The sequence below is a fragment of the Sinocyclocheilus rhinocerous genome, unplaced genomic scaffold (genome assembly GCF_001515625.1).
Source record: "Sinocyclocheilus rhinocerous isolate Xijiao unplaced genomic scaffold, SAMN03320098_v1.1 scaffold433, whole genome shotgun sequence".
In the NCBI taxonomy this organism is placed as follows: Eukaryota; Metazoa; Chordata; class Actinopteri; order Cypriniformes; family Cyprinidae; genus Sinocyclocheilus; species Sinocyclocheilus rhinocerous.
Window position 1 is genome coordinate 940,965 of NW_015627897.1, and position 24,866 is coordinate 965,830.

Here is a 24,866-nt window from a genome sequence, read left to right on the forward strand (position 1 = left end):
TTGTGGGTGGCTGTTTGTTGTTTCACCTATCAATTCGTGTCGATAAAGTATAATAGGGTAAATCCTGTATAGTGATTTATCCTATATAGTGCTTGCATAAAGCAAGTAGTGCATACATTTGAAGCTGTTATGTATCTTTGTAAGTCATTTTAAGCCCTCTTTTGAGGCACGCGCAAGCGCACGAACCAAATACACAAAATAATGTTCTTTTTAGCAGCATCATATGACCCCTTTAAGAATGGCCCCACCTCAAAAATGCTTTCTTTTTTCTTGACGAATTGGCACTAAAAAAAAAACCTTGTTGCGCATGCTCTAAACTACTTCCTTATTTCTTCTTCTGTTGTTTTGCTGCTCATTAGCAACATATTAGTGCACTGCTGCTTCTCACTGGTGTATAAATGTTATTGGTTCCTTTGTGGCTACTTTAATATTTTAAGTAAGCGTCACTCATAGCAGTAAGTAAATTGTTTTATTCTCCTTGAAATTAGCTGTAACTTGATAAAGTCTAGTAAAGATAACTAATTCTAAGTAAGGTAAACTATTGGATTTTACAGTGTACGATAATTTTATCAGTTTACCCAAGAAGCAAATTTGCATTGATGTGCAAGATATGTTTTCAAAGAATTTATATTGAATTAAAATTGGTTTGATGGTAATGGAGATTTTTTTTATGACTTTAGGTATTATGAGAAAGAGTCTGCAAACCAACCTGATCATCTTCTCTCTGGCCATGTTGAACATTCCTGATGACTACAAACTGGAGCAGTAATAGAAACCGTGTTTTTGACACTCAAAATATGTGCAAATGTGATTCCACATTATCTGCTCTGTCACTGATATTCTTGGCTTTGTTTTAAATGGCCGACAAGCAGATCAGGTGAGTTTTCTTTAGAGGGAAATGGCTAATACTCACTAGAGTAAAAATATAGTTAATACCTTAGAACGGAAATATAAACTATACAAATACACAAAAGCAAGATAGTATTTTAACATTAAAAAAGTAATCCACTTTATGTTTAATGTGATTTCTTGTATTATGTGATGTAACAAACCTCAGAACTCAGATGCATTTGTGTTAAAGTTCTTTAATGTTTCAGGCCACTGCTACTTGATTTGAGTCTTTTGAATTACTTTTACTGACAATTTATTAATTTAAAAAAAATATTATTTAATTTTGATCAATTAACCCTATAAAGCCCACTCTATCATCGAATTTCTAAGGCCTCTAAATGATCAACATGTTCAAAACTATTCTTAAAAAACCCTGTTGTACACAATCTACATGCCTTCTGTCATGATTGATAGGTTATACTTTGTAGCAAGTAAAAGGCCTTTTAGTGTAATTGTACTAACGTCCACATTTTTGCTGTGAAATCTTTACTGATTTTTAAAAATTTAATCTTAAGTATAACTTTTATGTTGTTAGTAATATTTCAAGATGAACACTTACTCAACTGATGCAACTGACATTTACTTGTTTATCTATACATCATTTCTTTGGTAAAAAATCCTGTTAAAATGTGAGTATCAAAAATGATCCATCAGGTTTTTGAGGAATATTAATTTGTTCATCTCTCAATCATTGTATTGTATTGCATGTTTTTCCCCCACAATAAATACTACAGAGCTTTAATCAAAAGTAAGCATTTAATATCTTACTAAGACATATTATTGGGAGATACAGAGTGGCATCTGATATGTATATGCATTTAATCTAATTGATTTACATTACAAACTATCAGAATTTCTTACTTTTTGGCCATATAAATATCAGCAACTGCACCAAATTTCATATTTTGCTCAGTTTGAGCCTCTGAATAAAATTTAGGTGTTTTTCCTCCATATTCTTACTTATTATATGAGCCATAAAAGCCCAATGCATCAAATCTGCAACAAAAACACCTATGCAAATTTTTTTTTTTAAAGATTTTGTAAAGGGTTAATAAACTTTTTAAAAATCCTGACTATTATTTCATATGTCAGGCTCACAAGGTTAAACCAGTTCATTTAGATGTTTCAACATGCAGCGTCAGTGCAGCTGTTTTAATTAGTTTATTGTATAGAAGATAACTTATTATATATGTAGATTTTGAAAACAGTGCTTTTACAAATAAAATTAACCTCTCTTTTTGGATGGCATGGTTTCTTTTGCACACTGGATTAATCTCTGATGTTGTTTTAGTCTGCCAGCTAAACTCATCAGTGGAGGCATTGCCGGGTTAATTGGTGTCACTTGTGTGTTTCCGATTGATCTGGCAAAAACTCGCCTCCAAAACCAGCAAAACGGATCTCGCATCTACACTAGCATGTATGTTTCCTGTTCCTTTTAATCGTCTGAGCAAATGAATGCCTGTGCTTGTGTTCATGTATATATGGGTGAGGATGTGTTTCATTCACAGGTCTGATTGTCTGATAAAAACCATCCGATCAGAAGGATTCTGTGGGATGTACAGAGGTAATGTACTGTTTCACAATCTGTATAGATCATACGGAATTGTTCATGCTTGGAAAAACTCCATTATCTATCCCCCTTTCTTCTTAATATCCCTCCTTCACACTTTCATTTCTAGGAGCTGCGGTTAATCTGACTCTGGTAACTCCAGAAAAGGCCATCAAACTGGCTGCCAATGATTTCTTCAGACACCAGCTCTCCAAGGATGAGTGAGAATAAAAACACCCTCAACTTCTTACATGAGGGTTATGGGGGAAACGACAAACAGAGCTTCATTTTGACTTAATTGTCGTACTTAAATACTTACAATTGAATTTGGAACTGTTCAAGAAATTGAGAGACATGACATTTAAAGGGACAGTTCATCCAAAAATGAAAATTCTGTCATTAATTACTCACCCTCATGTTGTTCCAAACCCGTAAGACTTTCGTTCATCTTCAGAACACAAATTAAGATATTTTTGATGAATTCCGAGAGCTTTCTGACCCTCCCATAGACAGCAAGGATCCTTACACGATCAAGGTCCAGAAACGTAGTAAGGACATCGCTAAAATAATCCATGTGACATCAGGGATTCAACCGTAATTTTATGAAGCTACGAGAATACTTTTTGTGCGTAAAGAAAACAAAAATAACGACTTTATTCAACAATTCGTCTCCTCCGCGTCACCCTGGCACCATTTTGGAGAGTATCACATACGTAAACAACGCTTTGATCTGAACGTAAACAATGTGTCCGCGTACATACGTTGCATACGTTGTTTACTTATTTGATGCTCTCCAAAATGGCGCTTTCCGGACCTTGATCATGTAAGGATCCTTGCTGTCTATGGGAGGGTCAGAGAGCTTTAAGAATTCATCATAAAATATCTTTATTTGTGTTCTGAAGATGAATGAAGGTCTTACAGGTTTGGAACGACATGAGGGTGAGTAATTAATGACAGAATTTAAATTGTTGGGTACACTATCCCTTTAATTTAAAAGCATTTTAAGTTAAATCCTGAATTGCAAACCTGATTTACAACATTATGGGCCCCCCCTCGCCAAGGGCCCCTGTTACTCTGTTCCACTATTACCCCCTGTCCGACGCCCCTGATTATTTACATGAATTCAGTTGCCATACATTATACTCCAGATCATTTCTAAAGGTAGTTTACAATATGAGAAGAATTCTTTCATTCTTTCATTTCAATACTATCTAAAGTAAAACTTCCATCTTCCACAACATAATTGTATTTAAAATGTATTATAGGTTATTTAAAGGACTTCTCAGCTACATTTAATGAACAACAAAGAATTAAAAAAAACTTATCAATAGAAAATACATGGTTTGGCCAACAGAAATTGTAATTATAAACACAACTTGCAACAACCTAACAATTACCCTAAGAATTACCCTTTTGTCCAACCAAAGTTCAAGAATAAACCTTTATTATATATATATCAGTATTCATTAAAATGGATACATTTGCTCATTTGCAGTGAATGTGCTCAGCAGTGGGATGTAATGGAGGTCTCATAACTTATTTAACAGTTGCACTGATTTAGAAAGAGCAATGCTTTTTTAATTTATTCCTCTTTTGCTCGGGGCATAATTTAGGTTGGATGAAGTCTCAGATCCACTTCTTATTTTTTAAGGGAATGAATCCACAGAGCCGCTGGATTTGCTCACAGAGCTGATCTGATAGAAGCCACCCATAAGCTTCTGCAGTATGGATAGATATTGCAGTATAGCTCAGTACACCTTGAATACCTGGAGCTGTGGTGAGCATCTCTGTGGTGACTAATAGCTAGATGGCTAAATTATTGATTAATAGAGTCCAGTAGACTGCAATGAACCGATGAATTATTGAAATAAGTGTGTGAGTGTGTGTGTTTGGGAGTGTGATGTCATCACACGATGAGGGTCAGACCCCAAAGCTATTGTTTACAGAGAAAACGGGCTTATCATCGTCTAAAAATAATGCTCTCTTCCTCTCTTTTTATCTTTCTGTTTTTCTGGCTCTCTCCCAGACGGAAGTTGACGTTGGTCAGAGAAATGTTAGCTGGCTGCGGTGCTGGTACCTGCCAAGTTAGTGTCTCTGCTGCACTCATAGGACCCACACTCCTCACACACACAAAACAGCTTATTTTTCTGAAATTAATGAGTTTCTTAAAGTGATGTTCTGGCTTAAGTACTGCTAAGAAGGAACGTGGTGCACCCAAAATGCAAATTTGGCATTGCAAAACACTCAGATGTTGGGCAAAATGTTCAAACGTGTGTTTTCCAGATCTATAGAAATATAGGAAATAATAGTCAGAAAAAGTTTGGGTCTGTAAGATTTGAATGTTTTGGAAAGAAGTCTCTTATGCACACCAAAGCTGCAATTATTTGATCAAAAATGCAGTAAAAACGGTAATATTGTGAAATATTATTACAATTTAATATAAATGTTTTCTATGTTGATATATTTTAAAATGTAATTTATTCCTGTGAACAAAGCTGAATTTTTAGCATCATTACTCCAGTCTTCAGAGTCACATGATCCTTCAGAAATCATTCTAATATGCTGATTTACTGCTCAAGAAATATTTCTTATTATCATTGTTGAAACTAATTGTTATGCCTAATATTTTTTTATTATTATGTTGAAAACAATTGTTCTGCCTAATATTTTTTTTTTGTGGAAACCATGATACATTCTTTTTTAGGATTTTTTTTTTTTTGTTAATGAATAGAAAGAGCCAAAAACCGCATTTATTTGAAATGTTAATTTTTTTGTAACAAAGTAAAAGCCTTTACTGTCACTTTTGATCAATTTAATGCATCCTTGCTGACAGAAAAATCATTTATTTCTATATTATTAATTCAATCTTACTGACCTCATTTCAAAAGAACAATTTAGATGCCTTTACAGCTTAAATAACACACATTTGTATTGAGCAATCCTCACATATCTGCTTTTAAACTGAAATGTCTTGAATGGTATTGGTAACTTCTGTCTGTATGCGGTTTGTGTTTTGGCAGGTGATTGTAACCACTCCTATGGAGATGCTAAAGATCCAGTTGCAGGATGCCGGCAGAATAGGTAAAAGATAGAAAACTTTCTCATGTCCGCTTATAGTGTCTTGTTGATGATAGGGGCGCATAGTATCATATACTCATACTATTCTACAGTGTGCAATATGTATATCGTGTGCAATATACAAAATGTCTGCATGCACGGAATACTGGATGATGAACTTCATTTGGCAAAATGTGGCATGCACAACAGAGCACACTGTAATGTTGCATCCCAGAATGCAATGCACTTATCTTGACCTTGACCACAATATGAACCATGGATGATAACAGGCCTCTGCTTGCTGAATTAAACATGCATTGTAGGCATGGGTAGCAGAGAACATGAAATGTTGCATATACTGCACCATATACATTCAATGCAGTATGCAGTGTGCAACAGTCTGATTCCAAAAGTAGCATGGCATATGCATAAAGCAAGAACTAAATTGAAACTAGTTAGAATTGAAACTTTAGCATGCTACATTGTTGTAACAAGACCTAGTTTGTGTTGCATGTTTAATTTAGCAAGTGTTGTCTAGTTATTCTTGGAAATAAAAATTTATACTTGTATTTCAAGTCTCTTATGCTCACCAAGACTGCATTTAATTACTAAAAACACAGTAAAAACTGTAATATTCTGAACTATTAATGCAATTAAAAAAAACTGATTTCTATTTGAATATATTTTAAAATGTAATTTATTCCTGTGATCAAAGCTGAATTTTCAGCATCATTACTCCAGTCTTCAGTGTCACATGATCCTTCAGAAATCATAATAATATGCTTAAGGATTCTTTGACAAAAAGAAAGTTCAAAAGAACAGCATTTATTTGAACTAGAATACTTTTGTAACATTATAAATGTCTCTAAGGTCATTTAATGTGTTTAATTTAATGTGAATAAAAGCATTAATTTCTATAAAACTAATTCAAACTTTTGAACAGTAGTGTATATAAAATAGTATGAGTACTATGCTATTCTGACCGTATCTCATGTCTTTGACAGAGGCCCAGAGGAAGCTCATTGGCCAGCATGCTGGAGGAGGCGGAGGCAAAGTGAATGTTGTTCAGTTGAAGTCTCCCACGGCCCTCCAACTCTCCAGAGATCTGCTGAAGGACAAAGGCATCGCTGGTCTCTATAAGGGACTGGGGGCCACTCTATTACGGTAGTCCAACAGAGCCACTCAAACTGTGGGACGCATTTATCCATAATGTGCTTTCTCTCCATCCTTTATCTCACACTGGTGTGTTCTCCCTCAGGGATGTGCCCTTTTCCATCATCTACTTCCCACTGTTTGCTAACCTGAATAGCCTGGGCAGGAGGAACGCTGACGGTTCAGCTCCGTTTTACATCTCCTTCCTCGCTGGCTGTTTTGCAGGCTGCGCCGCAGCTGTTGCGGTCAACCCTGTGGACGGTGAGATGGCCTATATGATGTGTGAATGGGTGCATTTAATGAGGTGTACTCCATTTAAAAGTTTGGGGCAATATGTTTTTTAAATATATATTTTTGTCTTATATATTGTCTTAAATATATATTAAGTGTCTTATTTTGACCAAGGCTGCATTTATTTGATCAGTTAAAACAGTGATATTGTGAAATATTATTGCAATTTAAAATAGCTGTTTTCTATTTGAATACATATTACAATTTAATTTATTCCTGTGATGCAAAGCTGAATTTTCAGCATCATTACTCCAGTCTCCAGTGTCACATGACCCTTCAGAAATCATTCTAATATGCTGATTTGCTGCTCCAGAAACATTTTTCAATGTTGAAAACTGTTATGCTGCTTAATTTGATACATTTTTCAAGTTTCTTTGACGAATAAAAATGGAAAAGAACAGCATTTATTTGAAATATATATTTTTGAAACATTATGTCTTCACTTTCACTTTTGATTAATTTAATGCATCCTTGCTGATTAATAGTATTAGAAAAGTATTATTTCTTTAAAGAAAAAAAAATTACTTACCCAATACTTTTGAATAGTGTTAAGTGTATATAACAACAAGAAATACAATTTCACGTTGACCAGAAAAATGAAATGGGCCAAAAGCCAGGATTGGATATAATACACACAAATCATAAAAAATATGGCAATGTAGTAAATGTTTATTTATTTGAATCCTCAATGTTTACTCCTCACAAATGCTGTTCCTAAATCTAGTTAGCTGCCTTGCTGTCTATGTCGTATACAGCATCTTAACTGAAATGGAACCTCATAAGTGACTGATTTGGGACACTCTACATACGTAATAACTCCATTCATTATGCAGATAACGCTCCTGACATGAAGCACACAGGAGATCCGAGTTGATTTCAGTAGAGTGTAGTGTTAGCTCTCTAAGCTAACAACACATGGCAAGCATAAAAATACATAACACAAAAATATCAGGTGAAATAACTTTTATATTTGATTGAACTATTTTACTATATAAAATATGTTTTATATTTTTTAATAATATACACACACATGGATATAATAAAATATAAATAATAATATAATTACTTTTAATATTTTTTTCGTTTAAATATAATAATATGATATAAATAATTAATTATATAAATACATATTTATATAAATAATAATATAAAAACATTTCTCTCTCTCTTCATATATACAAATATTATGTAAATATGTATATTGTCATATTTTTATACATGAAATATAGAATAAAATGTTTACACATCAAATGTAGTTTTGTCAACCATGCCAAATGTTATTGAGTGATCCCATATTTAATAAAAAATAATTGCATTTCATATTAAATCCATAGGGGGCACAGTTTGCTCCTGTATTTTAGCATCACCCAAACATTTCATAAGTAGTCAATTACATTTGAATATATTTTGCCTACAAGAGTCAGTGTTAAAAATTACAGATTAGGATGAAAAAATGATGTGTGTAATGGTGTGTGACACTTTAGTATGACAAACATTCTTACAGCAGATGCAATTAAGTCATATGTCAGTGAGCCAAAATGAAAGTGACTGCATCTCAAATGCATTTTAGCAGTGACTATTTTATACATAGCAACAACCTAAGTATCTAAATTGGCAAGTGTGGTATTAATAGTAGTAGTTTCCTTTTTTCCCCCTAAAAGAACCATAATAAAATCAGCAAACATGATATCATATCATCAGTATTATTACAGCGCCACCAGTATGAATAAGGGGGGACAGTATTTTGTGAATGCAGACTAATGGTTTGAATGTGTGTGTTTGTGCTGCAGTGGTAAAGACCAGGCTTCAGTCTTTGGCCCGTGGATGTCATGAGGACACTTACAGCGGAGTGAAAGATTGCATCAGGTAAAATTATTCTTGCATACTCATTTATCAAAGTATTTCCATAACATTGTTTCTTATTTTTGTCCTCTGAACATCTCATCATCAGTAAGATTCTTTGTCACGAGGGCCCCTCTGCGTTCCTGAAAGGCTCGTACTGTCGCGCACTGGTCATCGCGCCGCTGTTCGGCATCGCACAGGTGGTGTACTTCCTGGGAGTCGGGGAATTTGTTCTCAGTCTCCTGCCTGGACAAAAACGCTGAATCTGTACTGTAGATGAAGGCGCTGATCTTGGAACAGTGGCTTGTATTTGGACTGCAGAAGTTTCAGATCAGCTTTGAGGACCGGTTTCGTCATCAGCTTCATCTATCAGTACAGGACGACAATAGCTCTGTTCCAAAAGCTAGTGAGCACTGGGTTTTGGAGCAGAGCCGATGTTTCCTTTTTTAGTTGTTGTTTGTAGGCCACACTTGGTTCCATGCTAAAGCTAAAATCAACAGATAATTATTGCTAAATTACACAGATTTAGTTAATTGAAATTGTGTCATGCACCAAAAAACAATATTTTAACTGAAGACAATTTGTTCGATTTTTTTTAGCAAGGATGCATTGAATTGATAAAAAGTCATCACAGTAAAGACATGTATAATGTTACAAAAGATTTCTATTTCAAATAATTGCTTTTGGACTTTCTATTCATCAAAGAATCCTGAACAAATATGTATCACCGTTTCCACAAAAATATTAAGCAGCACAATTGTTAATAATAAAACACTGATAATAATCAGAAATGTTTCTTGAGCAGCAAATCAGCATATTAGAATGATTTCTGAAAGATCATGTGACACTGGAGACTTTATGAGATTATGAGATATGAGATTATGAGATTAATTACAAAGTGTTTTACTTTTAAGCTTACTGAAATCAAGCACTGCTGGTTTCCTCAGTGCTGTGTTTTATTGAATTATATTTACCTTGGTCTTATCAGAACCAAAAGGGATGCTTTCTTTGAGCTTGTGTCTGTGCATTAAAACATAATCCTTTGTGATTTATGTAAACTATGTACAGCTAAGTCTGTCTTCAAAACACATTTTAAATGAAGTCTGTATGTTACAGACTGAGTTAACTGCAGAACTTGTTGCTTAAGGTTAGAGGTTTAGAACAGAACCCTGAGCAGAATATCTGCAATGCAAAAATCAATTACTTACTCAGTATTTTTGTCCTGTTTTCCAGTCCAAATATCAAAACATTCTTAAATCAAGACATATTTACTTGAGAAGCAAAATTACTTAAGATACTCAGTCTTGTTTTTCTGAACAGTGTATCAGAATTAAGCAAATTTACGCCTAAAACAAGAGTTTCTTTTTCTAACCCCATTGGCAGATATTTTTTATTGTTTCAAGCATAAACTCTCTTAATTTTTCAGAAAACAAGACTTCTTATGTCAGTTTGCCTCTCAAGTAAAGATGTCTTGATTTAAGAATGTTTAGATATACTGCAAAAACAGAGAAGAGAAAAACACAGAAAGTCAGAAAATAATTTTCAGTGTGAGGAATGTTAATACATTTCTGCCTTGCAAGCACATGTACAACGAGCGAACAGAAGGGATTGTGGGCAGACATGCTGCTAACCACTCAAGCAAATCAAGGTGGCAGGAGAAATGCATTGATTGCTGGATATGTGATTGTATCTGCAGGGGCTTTAGATCACATTTAGTATTCGGACCACAGAGCTCCCTTCCATGGCAGGCTTTTAATAGCTTTCACATCGTACTGTCCAAAGAGATGTTTTGAACTCTCCACCGGTTGCTATTTTCATCTGTGCACTATAGTGGCCCGGCCATCTCTCTATTTCATTCTAATCTCTGTCATCTCCTCTCTGCTCTAATCATACCTCTCTGGCCTCATCTCTGAAAAATTTTCTATCTCCCTGGTGGCCGCTGTTATTGATTTTTGTATGTTTTGTGCATTGGGAGTATATTTCGTCTCATAGCATAAGAGCAGCAGCGCAAACTTATTCTGGGAGATCCATTTCATCTTGATATCATAGTCGTGAAATGGCCGAGCTCGAGGCGCTGATTGCAAATTCGCAGGAAGAACACACAGAGTAGCGGAGTATACATGCAATGCATGGACAGCTCTAATAACTGCATTCATGTCTTTGCCTGCACCTTGGGGAATATCTGTCTGCCGTCTACATTCTCCTCTGATTTCTGCTCATAATGAAGCCAGATCTTTTTATGTGCAGCCAGTGAAGTCACTTTGTAACCGAGATGCAATAGAGGAGCTGGGGGATTAAATCTTCACAAAGGGGTTCATATGAGAGATGCATTTTTTAAAAGTAGAGCTTGTAAGTGCAGTCTCATTTACCGTTATGTTGTGAAGGTTCACATGCGAAATCCAGTCATTCCAATAGGAATCCATGCATGTGAAATCCAGTCATTCCTATAGGAATCCATGCATGTGAAATCCAGTCATTCCTACAGGAATCCATGCGTTCTAAATCCAGTCGTTCCAATAGGAATCTGTGCATGCAAATCCAGCTGTTCCAATAGGAATAAATGCATGTGAAATCCAGTCATTCCTATAGGAATCCATACATGGGAAATCAAGTCGTTCCAATAGGAATCCATGCATGCAAAACCTAGTCATTCCAATGGGAATCCATACATACGAAATCAAGCCGTTCCAGTATGAAGCCATGTGTGCTAATTCCAGCTGTTCCAATAAGAATCCATGCAAGCAATACCTAGTATTTCCAATAGGAATCCATGGATGTGGAATCCAGTCATTCCTATAGGAATCCATGCATGCAAAATCCAGCTGTTCCAATAGGAATCCATGAATGTGAAATCCAGTCATTCCTATAGGAATCCATGCATTCTAAATCCAGACGTTCCAATAGGAATCCATGCATGTGAAATCCAGTCGTTCCAATAGAAATTCATGCATGTGAAATCCAGTCGTTCCAATAGGAATCCATACATGCAAAATTCAGCCGTCCAATAGGAATCCATGCATGCGAAATCCAGACGTTCCAATAGGAATCCATGCATGTGAAATCCAGTCGTTCCAATAGAAATTCATGCATGCAAAATCCAGCTGTTCCAATAGGAATCCATGCATGCAAAATCCAGCCATTCCAATAGGAATCCATGCTTGGTAGAATCAAAGGAGATTCCTGCGGACAATTTACCTATAGCTCAAATCTCGGGAACAGTGTTGTAGATTATGCCAAATCAAATATAAGCCCTTCCCATTTCAGTGCATTTACCGTCAAAGCTGAACAGTGTTGTAGATTATGCCAAATCAAATATAAGCCTTTCCCATTTCAGTGCATTTACCGTCAAAGCTCAGTCACCCCTGTCTGATCACAGCCAGATCAATCTTCTCATTAAAGGGGAAAACAGCAAATCAAGGGAAATTCATAAAAAGCCAATTCATCTACATAAACTCAAAACACCATATAGATGGACTCGTAGTGCTGCTGAAACATATATTAAAGTATTGAAGTCAAATGAAATAGTCAATTCCATAACACTGTTTAACAATTCAACATATGATAATAATTGGAAAGGAATAAATTTAGCAACTAAACATATTAATGACGTTTTTGAAAATATAGCAAAAAAGGCTAATTTAAATGAAACTACCACATATAAACACAAAAATAGAGCTAAACAAAAACTTTCTGAAAAGTGGTTTGACCACGACTGTAATACAATAAGACAAGAGCTACGATTCATTTCAAATCAAAAACACAAAGATCCAGTCAACTCAGAATTACGCTTAAAGCACTCAGAACTTCTGAAACATTACAAAAACACACTGAGACAGAAGAAATTGGATTATTATAACAACACACTTCAGAAGATGGAAAACACAATTGATCAGGGTCAGTTCTGGAGCATGTGGAACAGTCTAAACAATACAAAGCCACAAGAACTAGCTATACAAGATGGTCAAATTTGGAAAGATTATTTTGAGAAGCTCTATACACATTTTAACTAAATACCGCCATGATTGGGCCTTAGACGTCAACATCCCAAAAACTAAGATTATGATATTTCAGAAAAAACCCAGAAATCTAGAACATAAACATATATTTACTTTAAACAACACCACACTTCAACATGCGTTACAATATAATTATCTTGGTCTGGTTTTAACTCCCACTGGAAATGTCAAATTGGCAATTAAAACATTACTTACAAAAGCCCGCAGGGCACTGCAAGCCATACGAATGAAATTATTTAAAATAAACATCCCCATCAGAATTTGGACAAAGATTTTGGATAGTGTCATACTGCCTATTGCCCTGTATGGAAGCGAGATCTGGGGCCCAGCGAGTAACTACAGTCATAAGGACTGGCACAAGCACCCTTTAGAAGCTCTGCATGTAGAGTTCTGCAGAAGCATCCTTCATGTGCACAGAAACACACCTAATAACGCCTGCAGAGCCGAGTTAGGCCGGCTCCCCCTGAATCTAATCATTAAAAAAAGAGTTCTAAAGTTCTGGATCCACTTAAACTCTAGTTCGGAAGATTCTCTTCATTTTAAAGCACTAAAAACACAAAAAAGGAGTGCTCAAAAAAGTCATCTCTGTGTAATGGTGTCAGATCTGACTAACAAAGCACTCGATATCACCAACCCTGAAAAACATGGAAGAATCAAAGAAATTATGAATGAAGAGAAGGAGACATACATACAGCATTGGAAAGAACAAACCAAAGACCAAAGTCGTCTCCAATGTTATCTGAAACTCAACAGAGAGTACAGTCTGGCTGACTATCTGGTCTCAGTCAGGAATATAACACACAGACATTTACTGACCAAGTACAGACTGAGTGACCACCAGCTGGCCATAGAGAGCACCAACCCTGAAAAACATTATGGAAGAATAAAAGAAATTAATGAAGAGAAGGAGACATACATACAGCACTGGAAAGAACAAATCAAAGACCAAAGTCGTCTCCAATGTTATCTGAAACTCAACAGAGAGTACAGTCTGGCTGACTATCTGGTCTCAGTCAGGAATATAACACACAGACATTTACTGACCAAGTACAGACTGAGTGACCACCAGCTGGCCATAGAGAGAGGACGACATAAAAAGATGTGGTTACCTAAAGAAGAGCGATTCTGTAATGAATGTAGATCAGGATCAGTTGAGACGGAGGAACATTTCCTCCTTCACTGTGACAAATACACATCCTTTAAGAGACTCACTGTACAGTCAAATACAGCAGAACATTCCTGAGTTCCAGTCACTCCATGAAAAAGACAAATTAAGAATAGTACTTGGTGAAGGACCTACTTCCTCTTTGGTAGCACATCATATTTATAAATGCCACAAACTAAGAATTAAAGAGTGAACACATCTGCATTAGTAGTACCATCAATGTTTATATAAATGTATATATGGATGTATTTTACATGTATTTCTGTTTTGTTTGTTTATGGATGTATATTATATGTATTTAGTTTTGTTTGTTTTTATTCTGCTATGTACAATGCTTTGGCAATATGTAAGTATGTCATGCCAATAAAGCAATATGAATTGAGAGAGAGAGAGAGAGAGAGAGACTCTGATGAAGGAGCGATCGTGTGATATCAATGAGCCCGCAATGACAAGAAGCCAGCATATCAGGTCCTATCTCTCACTTAGGTGTTTGGCTACTCTAAGTCAAGGTTAAGCCCCCAGCAGACACACACACACACACATAATGAGAGGCCGACTGATGCCCGATGCCCTCAGTCTGTTTTCCTTTTCAACCTTCTTTATGCAAAAACAATACTTTGCAGCCAAAGTCAGAAGATCACATAAATCAAGCAACTTTCTGTCCTTCGAAATGCATTAAGTAATAGAATGCTGTAGAGTTTACTCTACCTAATATCTATGAAGTAATAACAAACTCATGGTGGTTTTCAGGTTGCAGTTGTACTTTATGAAATGCATATGCTTTTACTAGGGTAGGGGGATAAATGCATTATTCACAAGGACACAGAGGTTCTCAAGGCCTTTCAAGGACGTTCAACATTGCTCTTATTGAGTCAGTGAATCTCAGACTCCACATAAATTATTTCATTTTGGTATCTCTGGTCTAGACAGACTGTCTGAAACCAAAATAAACAGAAACTAATAAAAATGACAAAAACACACAAAATTACTAAAACGTGAACTAAAATGAAAATGGAAAATAAAAATAAAATCTCATTCAAAATATTATAAAAAACTATGATATCTTAATTATACTAAAAAAAAAAAAAACTCACTAAAATAACACTGATTCATACCCACCATAAATGTCCTTTTTAATTTTTTAAAGCATGAAATTAATAAAAAGTATATAGACATTTAAAATAAACAATAACTAATAAAAATGACACACACATCTACACAATTTCTAAAACTTGAACTAAAATGAAAAATATAAAAATAAAAAATAATTCAAAATATTAATAAAAGCTCTGATAGTATCTCAGTTATACTAAAATAACACTGATTTACACCAAGCATAAATGTCCTTTAAAAAAAAAAAAAAACTAATAAAAAAACATGACAAAATGACTAAAACTTAAACTAGAATGGAAAATATAAAAATGAAAACTAATTAAAAATATTAAAAATAATAATAATAATAAAAGACAAAAACATGACAAAATGACTAAAGTTTACAAAATGTACAAATTAAAATTTAGAAAAATAATCAAGAAAAAAACAAAAAAAAACAGAACAATTACTAAAACTTGACCTAAAAGGATAGTCAACATTCTTCTCATTGAGTCTGTGTTTTTGCACAAGAATCTCAGACTCCACATAAATGATTACATTTTGTTTCTTCTGATCTAGACATACTGTCTGAAACCAGAAAAATGCTGCCTTCGCAGGTAGGAGGGCTGTAAGGCACGTCTGAGTCCAGTGTTTATCATTCTGCCTTCACTGGCCGGTTTTTCAAAGCAGCATCGCTGCATCTGTGATCTCCCACAATCCTGTGCATACAGTTTGGCAGACACACACAATGAAAGGCTGACTGATGCCCGATGCCCTCAGTCTGTTTTCCCTTTTCAACATTCTTTATGCAAAAACAATACTTTGCAGCCAAAGTCAGAAGATCACATAAATCAAGCAACTTTCTGTCCTTCGAAATGCATTAAGTAATAGAATGCTGTAGAGTTTACTCTACCTAATATCTATGAAGTAATAACAAACTCATGGTGGTTTTCAGGTTGCAGTTGTACTTTATGAAATGCATATGCTTTTACTAGGGTAGGGGGATAAATGCATTATTCACAAGGACACAGAGGTTCTCAAGGCCTTTCAAGGACGTTCAACATTGCTCTTATTGAGTCAGTGAATCTCAGACTCCACATAAATTATTTCATTTTGGTATCTCTGGTCTAGACAGACTGTCTGAAACCAAAATAAACAGAAACTAATAAAAATGACAAAAACACACAAAATTACTAAAACGTGAACTAAAATGAAAATGGAAAATAAAAATAAAATCTCATTCAAAATATTATAAAAAACTATGATATCTTAATTATACTAAAAAAAAAAAAAACTCACTAAAATAACACTGATTCATACCCACCATAAATGTCCTTTTTAATTTTTTAAAGCATGAAATTAATAAAAAGTATATAGACATTTAAAATAAACAATAACTAATAAAAATGACACACACATCTACACAATTTCTAAAACTTGAACTAAAATGAAAAATATAAAAATAAAAAATAATTCAAAATATTAATAAAAGCTCTGATAGTATCTCAGTTATACTAAAATAACACTGATTTACACCAAGCATAAATGTCCTTTAAAAAAAAAAAAAAACTAATAAAAAAACATGACAAAATGACTAAAACTTAAACTAGAATGGAAAATATAAAAATGAAAACTAATTAAAAATATTAAAAATAATAATAATAATAAAAGACAAAAACATGACAAAATGACTAAAGTTTACAAAATGTACAAATTAAAATTTAGAAAAATAATCAAGAAAAAAACAAAAAAAAACAGAACAATTACTAAAACTTGACCTAAAAGGATAGTCAACATTCTTCTCATTGAGTCTGTGTTTTTGCACAAGAATCTCAGACTCCACATAAATGATTACATTTTGTTTCTTCTGATCTAGACATACTGTCTGAAACCAGAAAAATGCTGCCTTCGCAGGTAGGAGGGCTGTAAGGCACGTCTGAGTCCAGTGTTTATCATTCTGCCTTCACTGGCCGGTTTTTCAAAGCAGCATCGCTGCATCTGTGATCTCCCACAATCCTGTGCATACAGTTTGGCAGCTGATAGAAAGAATAGAAATGGCATCTGACGATGCAGTGGTTGAAAGAATTAAATTAATTTATACAGTAAAAGAAATGTGCTAATTATAAAATGATTTTTAGCTGGGTTTTGAAGGATTTTTACATCATTTTAGGAGTGCAGTCTGTTGAGGTCCATCTTACAGAACGCAAATTGTCTTAACCTTCAAAAAAAATTCATTTTAATTGAATTTGAAGTTCACTGAAACGAAATATAGATATTTTTTTTATATCAGCTAGATGCCAAGGCAACATTTCTCATTTGCATTTAGTTTAACTTGATGTACAAAAATAAGTAAATCTAAAACTAAAATAAAAGTAATATAAACTATATAGAAATATTTAAAAGAATTATAAAAATGACAAAACATGACAATATTACACCCTTTTTAATTTTTTAAGCATGAAATTTGTAAAATTAGTAAAAAAAAAAAAAAAAGTAAAAAAAAACTCTTAAAAATGACAAAAATAACAAAATGATAACAAATACAAACACTAATTCAAAATATCAATAAAAAGTATACTAGAATACAGATTCACACCTTGCATAAATGTCCTTTTTACATTTTTAAGGCAAACAATTAATAAAAGACAGGCATAATGCAAAAACAACAAATTTACTAACATTTTAAAATTTAAAATGACTATGGAAAATATAAATGTTAATTTAAAATATTAATAAAAACTGTAATAGTACCTTAATGAGAGTAAAATAATCGATTCACACCCAGCATAAATATTTTTTTAAGGCATGAAATTAATAAAAACTATATAGACATTTTAAAACAAAAATAAATAAACAAATAAATAAAAAAAATACAAATTGAACATATGTAATAAAAAATATATATAAAAATTTAATTACAACCGTAACAGTATCTAACAAAAATAACACTGATTCACACCCTGCATAATGCACTTTTTACATTTTTTAAGGCATGATTCCATTTTTACTGCAAAAATAATCATTGTAATCATTAAATATGTGGCTTGGTATATCTAAATCTTACTTGAGTTTTGTCTAGACCATTAGACACAATGTTATGCTGTTTTGGAAGCCAGTCTGAAACATTTCTTTAGGCATTACCTTCATACAAAAACACTCAGACTGAAGCTGCAGCATGGCAGCTGCTTGACAGGCTGTTGTTTCCTCTCCATTAGAATTCTAAAGCAACTCTAGTGAAGGTCCTCTAGGGGGCGTCAGTATCACTGGGTTTCATTGGAGGATCTGAACCTGCAGCCGTGAGCTGAGAGTCAATTGGATTGTTGTGCTGTTCCACCAGCTGGGAAAACAGATCGTCTCAGGAGACACACGATGTAGTGTGATCCCAGATGAGTCTGACTTCATAAAAGCAGACATTTCTGAATGTTTAGAGAACACGCCGAGTATGATGGAACTCTGTGGGGTGCAGGTAATGCTGTCATCAGCGCATCAGAAGGTATAATTAGCACAATCAGCTGTCAATCATCCAACATCAAGTAGAGATGCTAAATAGCTTGCGAAAATCAGCAGGAATGGCAAAACACTGGCTAATTACATGCAGTGAAGACCAAATTGATAAGCTTTCTAGGTAAGGTTTCAAATGTCACTTAATATTGGCATCATAAAACTGCCGCTATACTGTCAAACCACTACAAACTGTGCTACAAAATGCAGATAAACTCAAATCTGTAGATGCATATGAACTATATTATTTGGCTTGTAACCATTAATTCAGAATGGTTAATTCTGATTTATATTAATAAATGCTAATATTTATTGAACTTGCTCACCAATGGATTCTCTGCAGTGAATGGGTGCCGTCAGAATGAGAGACCAAACAGTTGATAAAAACATCATGATAATCTACAGGTAATCCACACCACTCCAGTCCATCAATAAGTGTCTTGTGAAGCGAAAATCTGCGTGTTTGTAAGAAACAACTCCATCATTAAGATGTTTTAACTTTAAACAGTTGCTTCTGGCTAAAACACAAGTCCTCTATACATAATATTGCTTTGTCCAATGAAAAAGTTATTTCGTTTGAATTAGGAGAGAAATTGTGATGTAAAATATTGAATTATTGTGATGTTTTTATCAGCTGTTTGGACTCTCATTCTGACGGCACCCATTCACTGCAGAGGATCCATCGGTGAGTAGGTGTAATGCTAAATTTCTCCAAATCTGTTGTTCTGAAGAAACAAACTCATCTACATTTTGGGTGGCCTGAGGCTGAGTATGTTTTCAACAAATGTTCATTTTTGGGTGAACTACTCCCTTAAAGTGTGATAAAATGGACAAATATAAAAAGAGTCCAAGTGTCTTAGATCAAGGCTACAACTATGCATGAACGATTTTTATAAACCCCCCTTAAAAGCAGCATAAATGTGGTTCAGCTGCAAACTTGAAATATAAAAAGAGAGATACATCAGGAATGAATACAAAACAGCGACTGACCTGGCAGATAGATTGGAAAATACAACATAGCTAACAAACATGAGCCTGGCAGCATCAGGGTTATGGGCCTGATTCTGAGGGAACTATACAATGTAAGCCACTTTGGATAAAAGCATCTGCCAAATGCATAAATGTCAAGTCACAGTTTAAAGAATATATGGGTAAAAGATACATGTACAACATATACGTAGTATGACCAGGAATGTATTCTTACAACACACTTGCATTCCACAAGAACACACACCACCAACTAAAGCCAAGAAGTTCTTCATCATCTTCCTCAAATATGTTAAAAATATAGAGGCAACACACGTGCAGCAAATGAGAGATTACGAGAAAGCAAGCAAGTGCAAAAGACAAAACATAGACACAAATGTTCAAAGGTTGGAGTTCTTGGACTGCTGCAGGAATTATGTATTTTGTAGGCCCAGAAACGAGTTAGCGCTTAACTCTTCTGGTTACATTGTCAGTGTTTTTTGACAATGATATTGTGTTTATAATCATGCTCTTGCAAACTATTCTAACTAATAATTTCAGGGATTTTTCTATTTTTTTTAATAAGGCTGAAAGAGTTGTCAGAAGCTTAATGGTGGTGACATTGAGGCCATATGCATCTGTGGTGTAGTTTGATTATAGCTTTTTACATCTGTTTGTATTGAATCTTCAAAATCCAGGAATGCCGTGTTGTTAATTTGTGAAGATTATCCTGGTGAACAAAACATGCAAGAATCATAAACATTTATCAGTCACCGAGCTTATTTTCTTCAATAATCCAAAAGCCAATGGAAAAATCCTGTTTTTGTCGAGGGAACCAGGGTGATCCGAAATTCTGGTTTGGCCTACAAAAATACGTCATCACTGTAGTGTATTATCGCAAACTCTTGGAAACATTTGCCAGTGGGAAACAGTAGGCCTATATGTCGAATGTCACCTGACCAAACCAGAAAACAGGCATCCACTTGTCAGAGAAATTATTAACAGCACTATGAACTAATGGCATTATCTATGGATTTTTAAGATAACCTAGCTAGTTTTAATTAGCAATTTTAATATCAAAGTGATAGTGAGAAGAAACTAACTAAAAGCAATAACTAACTTTTAACTAAAAGCAATCTTCACACAATAGGGCCTGTGATAAAGATCGGTTATGATACTCTTCGGTATCTCCTTTGAAGGTATCTTGAGTAAAACAGCTCTATTTAACGCAGCATACGACCCGGAAGCGACGCGACCATATTACTAATGCTTGACATGTATCAATTGATTTGATTGGTCTGAGTTTGCTAAAGTGGGCAGGGCTAATCATGCTGGCTAATGCAGAGGCCAATGACGAGTTTGCTAAAGTGGGCAGGGCTACAGATGCTGGATGGTAAAACTTTTATTTGCTGTTCCATTTTATCAGCTAAAATGGAACACTTAAAGAATCTATACAATTTGACGATTTTCTTGAAAATTCAAGATTGCACATGTGGTCTTTATATTGCATGAATACAGTATCCAAATATATGCACATACACAAACATTTTAACATTTATTTTGATGCCATATTAAAATAAGTGCATTTACTTACCTTTATGATTAAAAAAAAAAATGTACTTACAATTATGATTTTGCGGTCCATATTCATTGGCTCGTTTTATCTTGACCCCGTGACATCTGACATTTAAATGGCTCGGGCTTAAATAGTTTCTTTTGTGACATTTTCAAGATATAATGCTTCAATAAACCCGAGAGCTGCAGCCTGCAGAGCTGTTTTAACCGCGCTCTCGGTGACTGACCAAAACGCGTCCCGTTTTACGCGACTTCACCCACATAAACTGAGATGTGCCATCAGCTGGCGGTGACACGGACACACAGCTCACCACTCCTCACCCTCATCCCTCCCTTCAAACCCTCTCACTGCCATCTCCCGACATCAGCCGAATGAGGGGACAGGGAAAGAAAAACCAAGTGAGTGAAAGAAAGAAATAAGCAGGGAGCGGTGCTCCATGGTCACTCGCCCATTGGAAGCTCGAGAGCGCATTTTGGATTCGACTTTTTCTTGGAGGGGACTTGAGAGAAGAAACAAGCGTTTGTTGGCGTGCCAAAGGCGAACAGCCATGCACCTGAATCGGGAGAACGAGGACGGAAAAGGTGAGCTACTTTGGTGGATTCCTCTCGTTTGTTTTCAGCGAGAACGCCCGCCCTTGAACGGCAGACGTTGTGGCGGCACCCGGTACCGCTCGCGTACGGGTCAGTACCGTGTCATTTCGACTGGATTTGGCTTCAATTTGTCCTCAACTGCAAACTGTCACTCGCCGAACGCGCAAACAGGTGCAGCCAGGTTTCTCTATAAGCGTTCGTTCGCGTTTTCACACATTCACAGCACCTGTTGTGTTGCGTACTGCGAAGGTAAAAGCATTTACCCCGGTGCCTTTGAGGGAGTTGTCATCTATGCACGCGCAAGGTCATCATCTCTCATCACATAGTCATGATAGGGTGTCTGCGCGTGCGTTTATTGTTCGTCTTATCGATTGCATCTGACACACATGTATCAAAAGCACACTTTTCATATGCAATAGTGAGAGAAGTGAGGATGGTCATTATGAGGACGACGGGAAACGGACATGCGTTGGCCTCTGCCCCCTCCTGTTGCGCGCCACGAGATTTGTCAGGTGGTAAAATTACGATGGTCAGTTGTGATGTGTGTGCACAGACAGAGTCCTGACATTTGATTTATTTGCAAGAGACACTGTGGCAGAAAAACAGTCGTGTTTTTGCAAGACGTCAATTAATAATTAAGCAGTAATTTCTGATGCTAGGTGCCAGTGCGGAAATAAATTAAATAAAAGCCTTTACTTTAACCCTTGAATGTCAGGAGCTTAAAAAACCTTAATTTATGGCCATATGACGTCAATTTGTAGACCAACCCGGAAGGCTAATTCGTCTTGAGTACCCTTGGGAATTTCTTGTGGGTTTTTACAATAGCAGTACACATCAGTGCTGTATGCAAAATATCGATTGCTATTTACAGTTTAATAGTTTTTAATCTCCCATGAAAATAATGTATGCTGCAAGATTTACAAGGTCAGCGTATCTTGAAATATTTTCTTCATATATTTTATTTTCTGTCTCTCCCTTCTGACTCTCAAATGTCTGTATCTTCCAGGATATTTAAAGCTTATAAAAAAGTTTGAGTAAGACACATAATGTTCGACCAGTAAACATGCAGAGATGTTGTGAAGTTCAATGTATTTGTACATTAATTGAAAAGAATCGACTCAAAACAGTGATTCATTCACAAATCATGCATCTCTAGCTTTGATTCTAAGCAGCCAGCTGAAAATGACACTCACAACATGATTTATGAAATACGGTCTAGAATATTTTTTCTTAGGTACAATATACAGTAATCGCTCTCATCAGACAAGAAATAAATCAGTAAAATTTGATGAAATTGGCTTGGTAAATGGGTTGACCGGCAATGACCGTGTAATGTAGATCGTAGTTAAGTTGTTAGCTCTTTGTGATGGAATTTGAGGAAAAATTATATTTCTGTTGGCCACTTTTGTGTACTATCCTTTGCATTTTTTGCTGTTTTACAGTTTAATTTTGCTGAAAAGCCTTCTGAACACATACAATATGAAGCCCATGGGAAAAAAGCTGTTTCTACAAGATATGGGGCTACAGCAATTGACTTAAACTTACTGTGAGAAATGGTTTCTGCATTGAAAACTGTAGCCTTGGTTTTTCTTACCATGGTAACTGTTGTTTCCACCTCAACACCATAGATTCTTTCTACTGTCGTTGTTCCCGCAGTTCATGGCTCCTGTGGTCATTGCCAGTCAACCCATTTACCAAGCCAATTTAATCAAATTTGACTGGTTTATTTCTTGTCTGATGAGAGCATTTACTGTATATATTGTACCTAAGAAACATTATTCTAGACAGTATTTCATTAATCATGTTGTGAGTGTCCCATATTTTCTGCTGGCTGCTTAGAATCAAAGTTAGCTATGCTTGATTTGTGAATAAATCACTATTTGGAGTCAATTATTTTCAATGAACTGCTCAAATGGGCTGCATAGTGATGTCTGATTCGTAAACGAATCATACATTCAACATGGTTCTTTCAGTGACCCCGTGTCCAATTTTTATGGATCTTGCCATTTTGTACCACCCAAATCCTGAAGAATAACTAAATGGAATCAGTGGATGCAATGTCACAAATATTCATTTGAAACTGTGGCACAATTCAGAAACATATGGCATAAGTGTAGTATAATAATAGTTTGACAGGTTTAATGTGAGGTGAAGTCGTATCATATTACAGTTACATGTCTTACACGGGATTTTTCCATTATAATGGACACAAGCATAAGAGCTGTACTGAATATTACTGTAAAGCTGACAGATGTGATTTCAATAATAATCCTCCTGCAAATTTTCTTCAGTCTTCACCATAATTGAGTCAGGAGATCTTTAGACCACTAGACATGCTTGACAAAAGATTTCAAATGGACATTTTAAATTCAAACGTGTTTGCCTGTAACAGCAGCAGCAGCAGTGTTTTTGTCTTGACATGCAACTTTGTATGTCTTTTAAGCAAGAGGCACTAATCAGGGACATACAACCTAGAATGATGTTGCAAATTGTAATTTATAATTGTAATTTTTTATATGAGTAGTTGTTTGCATTCTGTTATTAATTAATTAATTTAAATTTTTTGGGTGGATAATATCACGTTTCCACATCGTAGTACAAATAAGTGTAGTAACAGTTTGCACTACCGTGGTCATTTTTTGTAAGGCATGCAAATTTGTATGAGAAGTTTTATTAGCATTGTGGATGTAATCAGCTTTAGTTCGTCTTAATGTGAATTCAGCTGGGAATCTCAAGCTGAACGTATTGCCAGAGATTTCATGCTGTACTAGACAAAAGCATATTTTGTAAGCACGGATTTGGGAATATCCAGTTGAAGAAATGCTTAGCCCAGTCAGCTGAGCAGAGAAGCATTTCTCTACAAAACACAGACATGGACTCTAATGCTTTTAAAAGTGAAAATAGTCACATCTAAAGCGAGAAATACTGATATTTGGCTTTGAAAACACTGACTAGGTGAACTGGACTGGTAGTCTTATGACCATAATGAAAGATTTAAAGGAATAGTTCATCCAAAAATGAAGAGATTTGGAGAAATGTAGCATTACATAACTTGCTCACCAGTGGATCCTCTGCAGTGAATGGGTGCCGTCAGAATGAGAGCTCAAACAGCTGATAAAAGCACATTGTGGATGTAATCAGCTTTAGTTCGTCTTAATGTGAATTCAGCTGGGAATCT

At 35.2% G+C, this 24,866-nt stretch overlaps 2 protein-coding genes across 2 annotated transcripts in view; both read left to right on the top strand.

The window, feature by feature from the left end:
* Positions 1–9,328, top strand: part of slc25a22b (solute carrier family 25 member 22b) — a 14,062-nt gene extending 4,734 nt beyond the window's left edge. The window contains exons 2-11 of the mRNA XM_016548383.1: positions 681–877; positions 2,183–2,308; positions 2,400–2,455; positions 2,571–2,661; positions 4,467–4,524; positions 5,461–5,521; positions 6,502–6,661; positions 6,756–6,910; positions 8,731–8,806; positions 8,892–9,328. Coding sequence (XP_016403869.1) covers positions 858–877; positions 2,183–2,308; positions 2,400–2,455; positions 2,571–2,661; positions 4,467–4,524; positions 5,461–5,521; positions 6,502–6,661; positions 6,756–6,910; positions 8,731–8,806; positions 8,892–9,045 — 957 coding nt within the window. The 5' untranslated portion in view covers positions 681–857 and the 3' untranslated portion in view covers positions 9,046–9,328. The remainder of the gene's footprint in view (positions 1–680; positions 878–2,182; positions 2,309–2,399; positions 2,456–2,570; positions 2,662–4,466; positions 4,525–5,460; positions 5,522–6,501; positions 6,662–6,755; positions 6,911–8,730; positions 8,807–8,891) is intronic.
* An 11,927-nt stretch (positions 9,329–21,255) lies between these two features.
* The window catches only part of LOC107736993 (synaptotagmin-7-like), a 152,349-nt gene continuing 148,738 nt past the window's right edge, over positions 21,256–24,866 (top strand). The window contains exon 1 of the mRNA XM_016548382.1: positions 21,256–21,679. Coding sequence (XP_016403868.1) covers positions 21,535–21,679 — 145 coding nt within the window. The 5' untranslated portion in view covers positions 21,256–21,534. The remainder of the gene's footprint in view (positions 21,680–24,866) is intronic.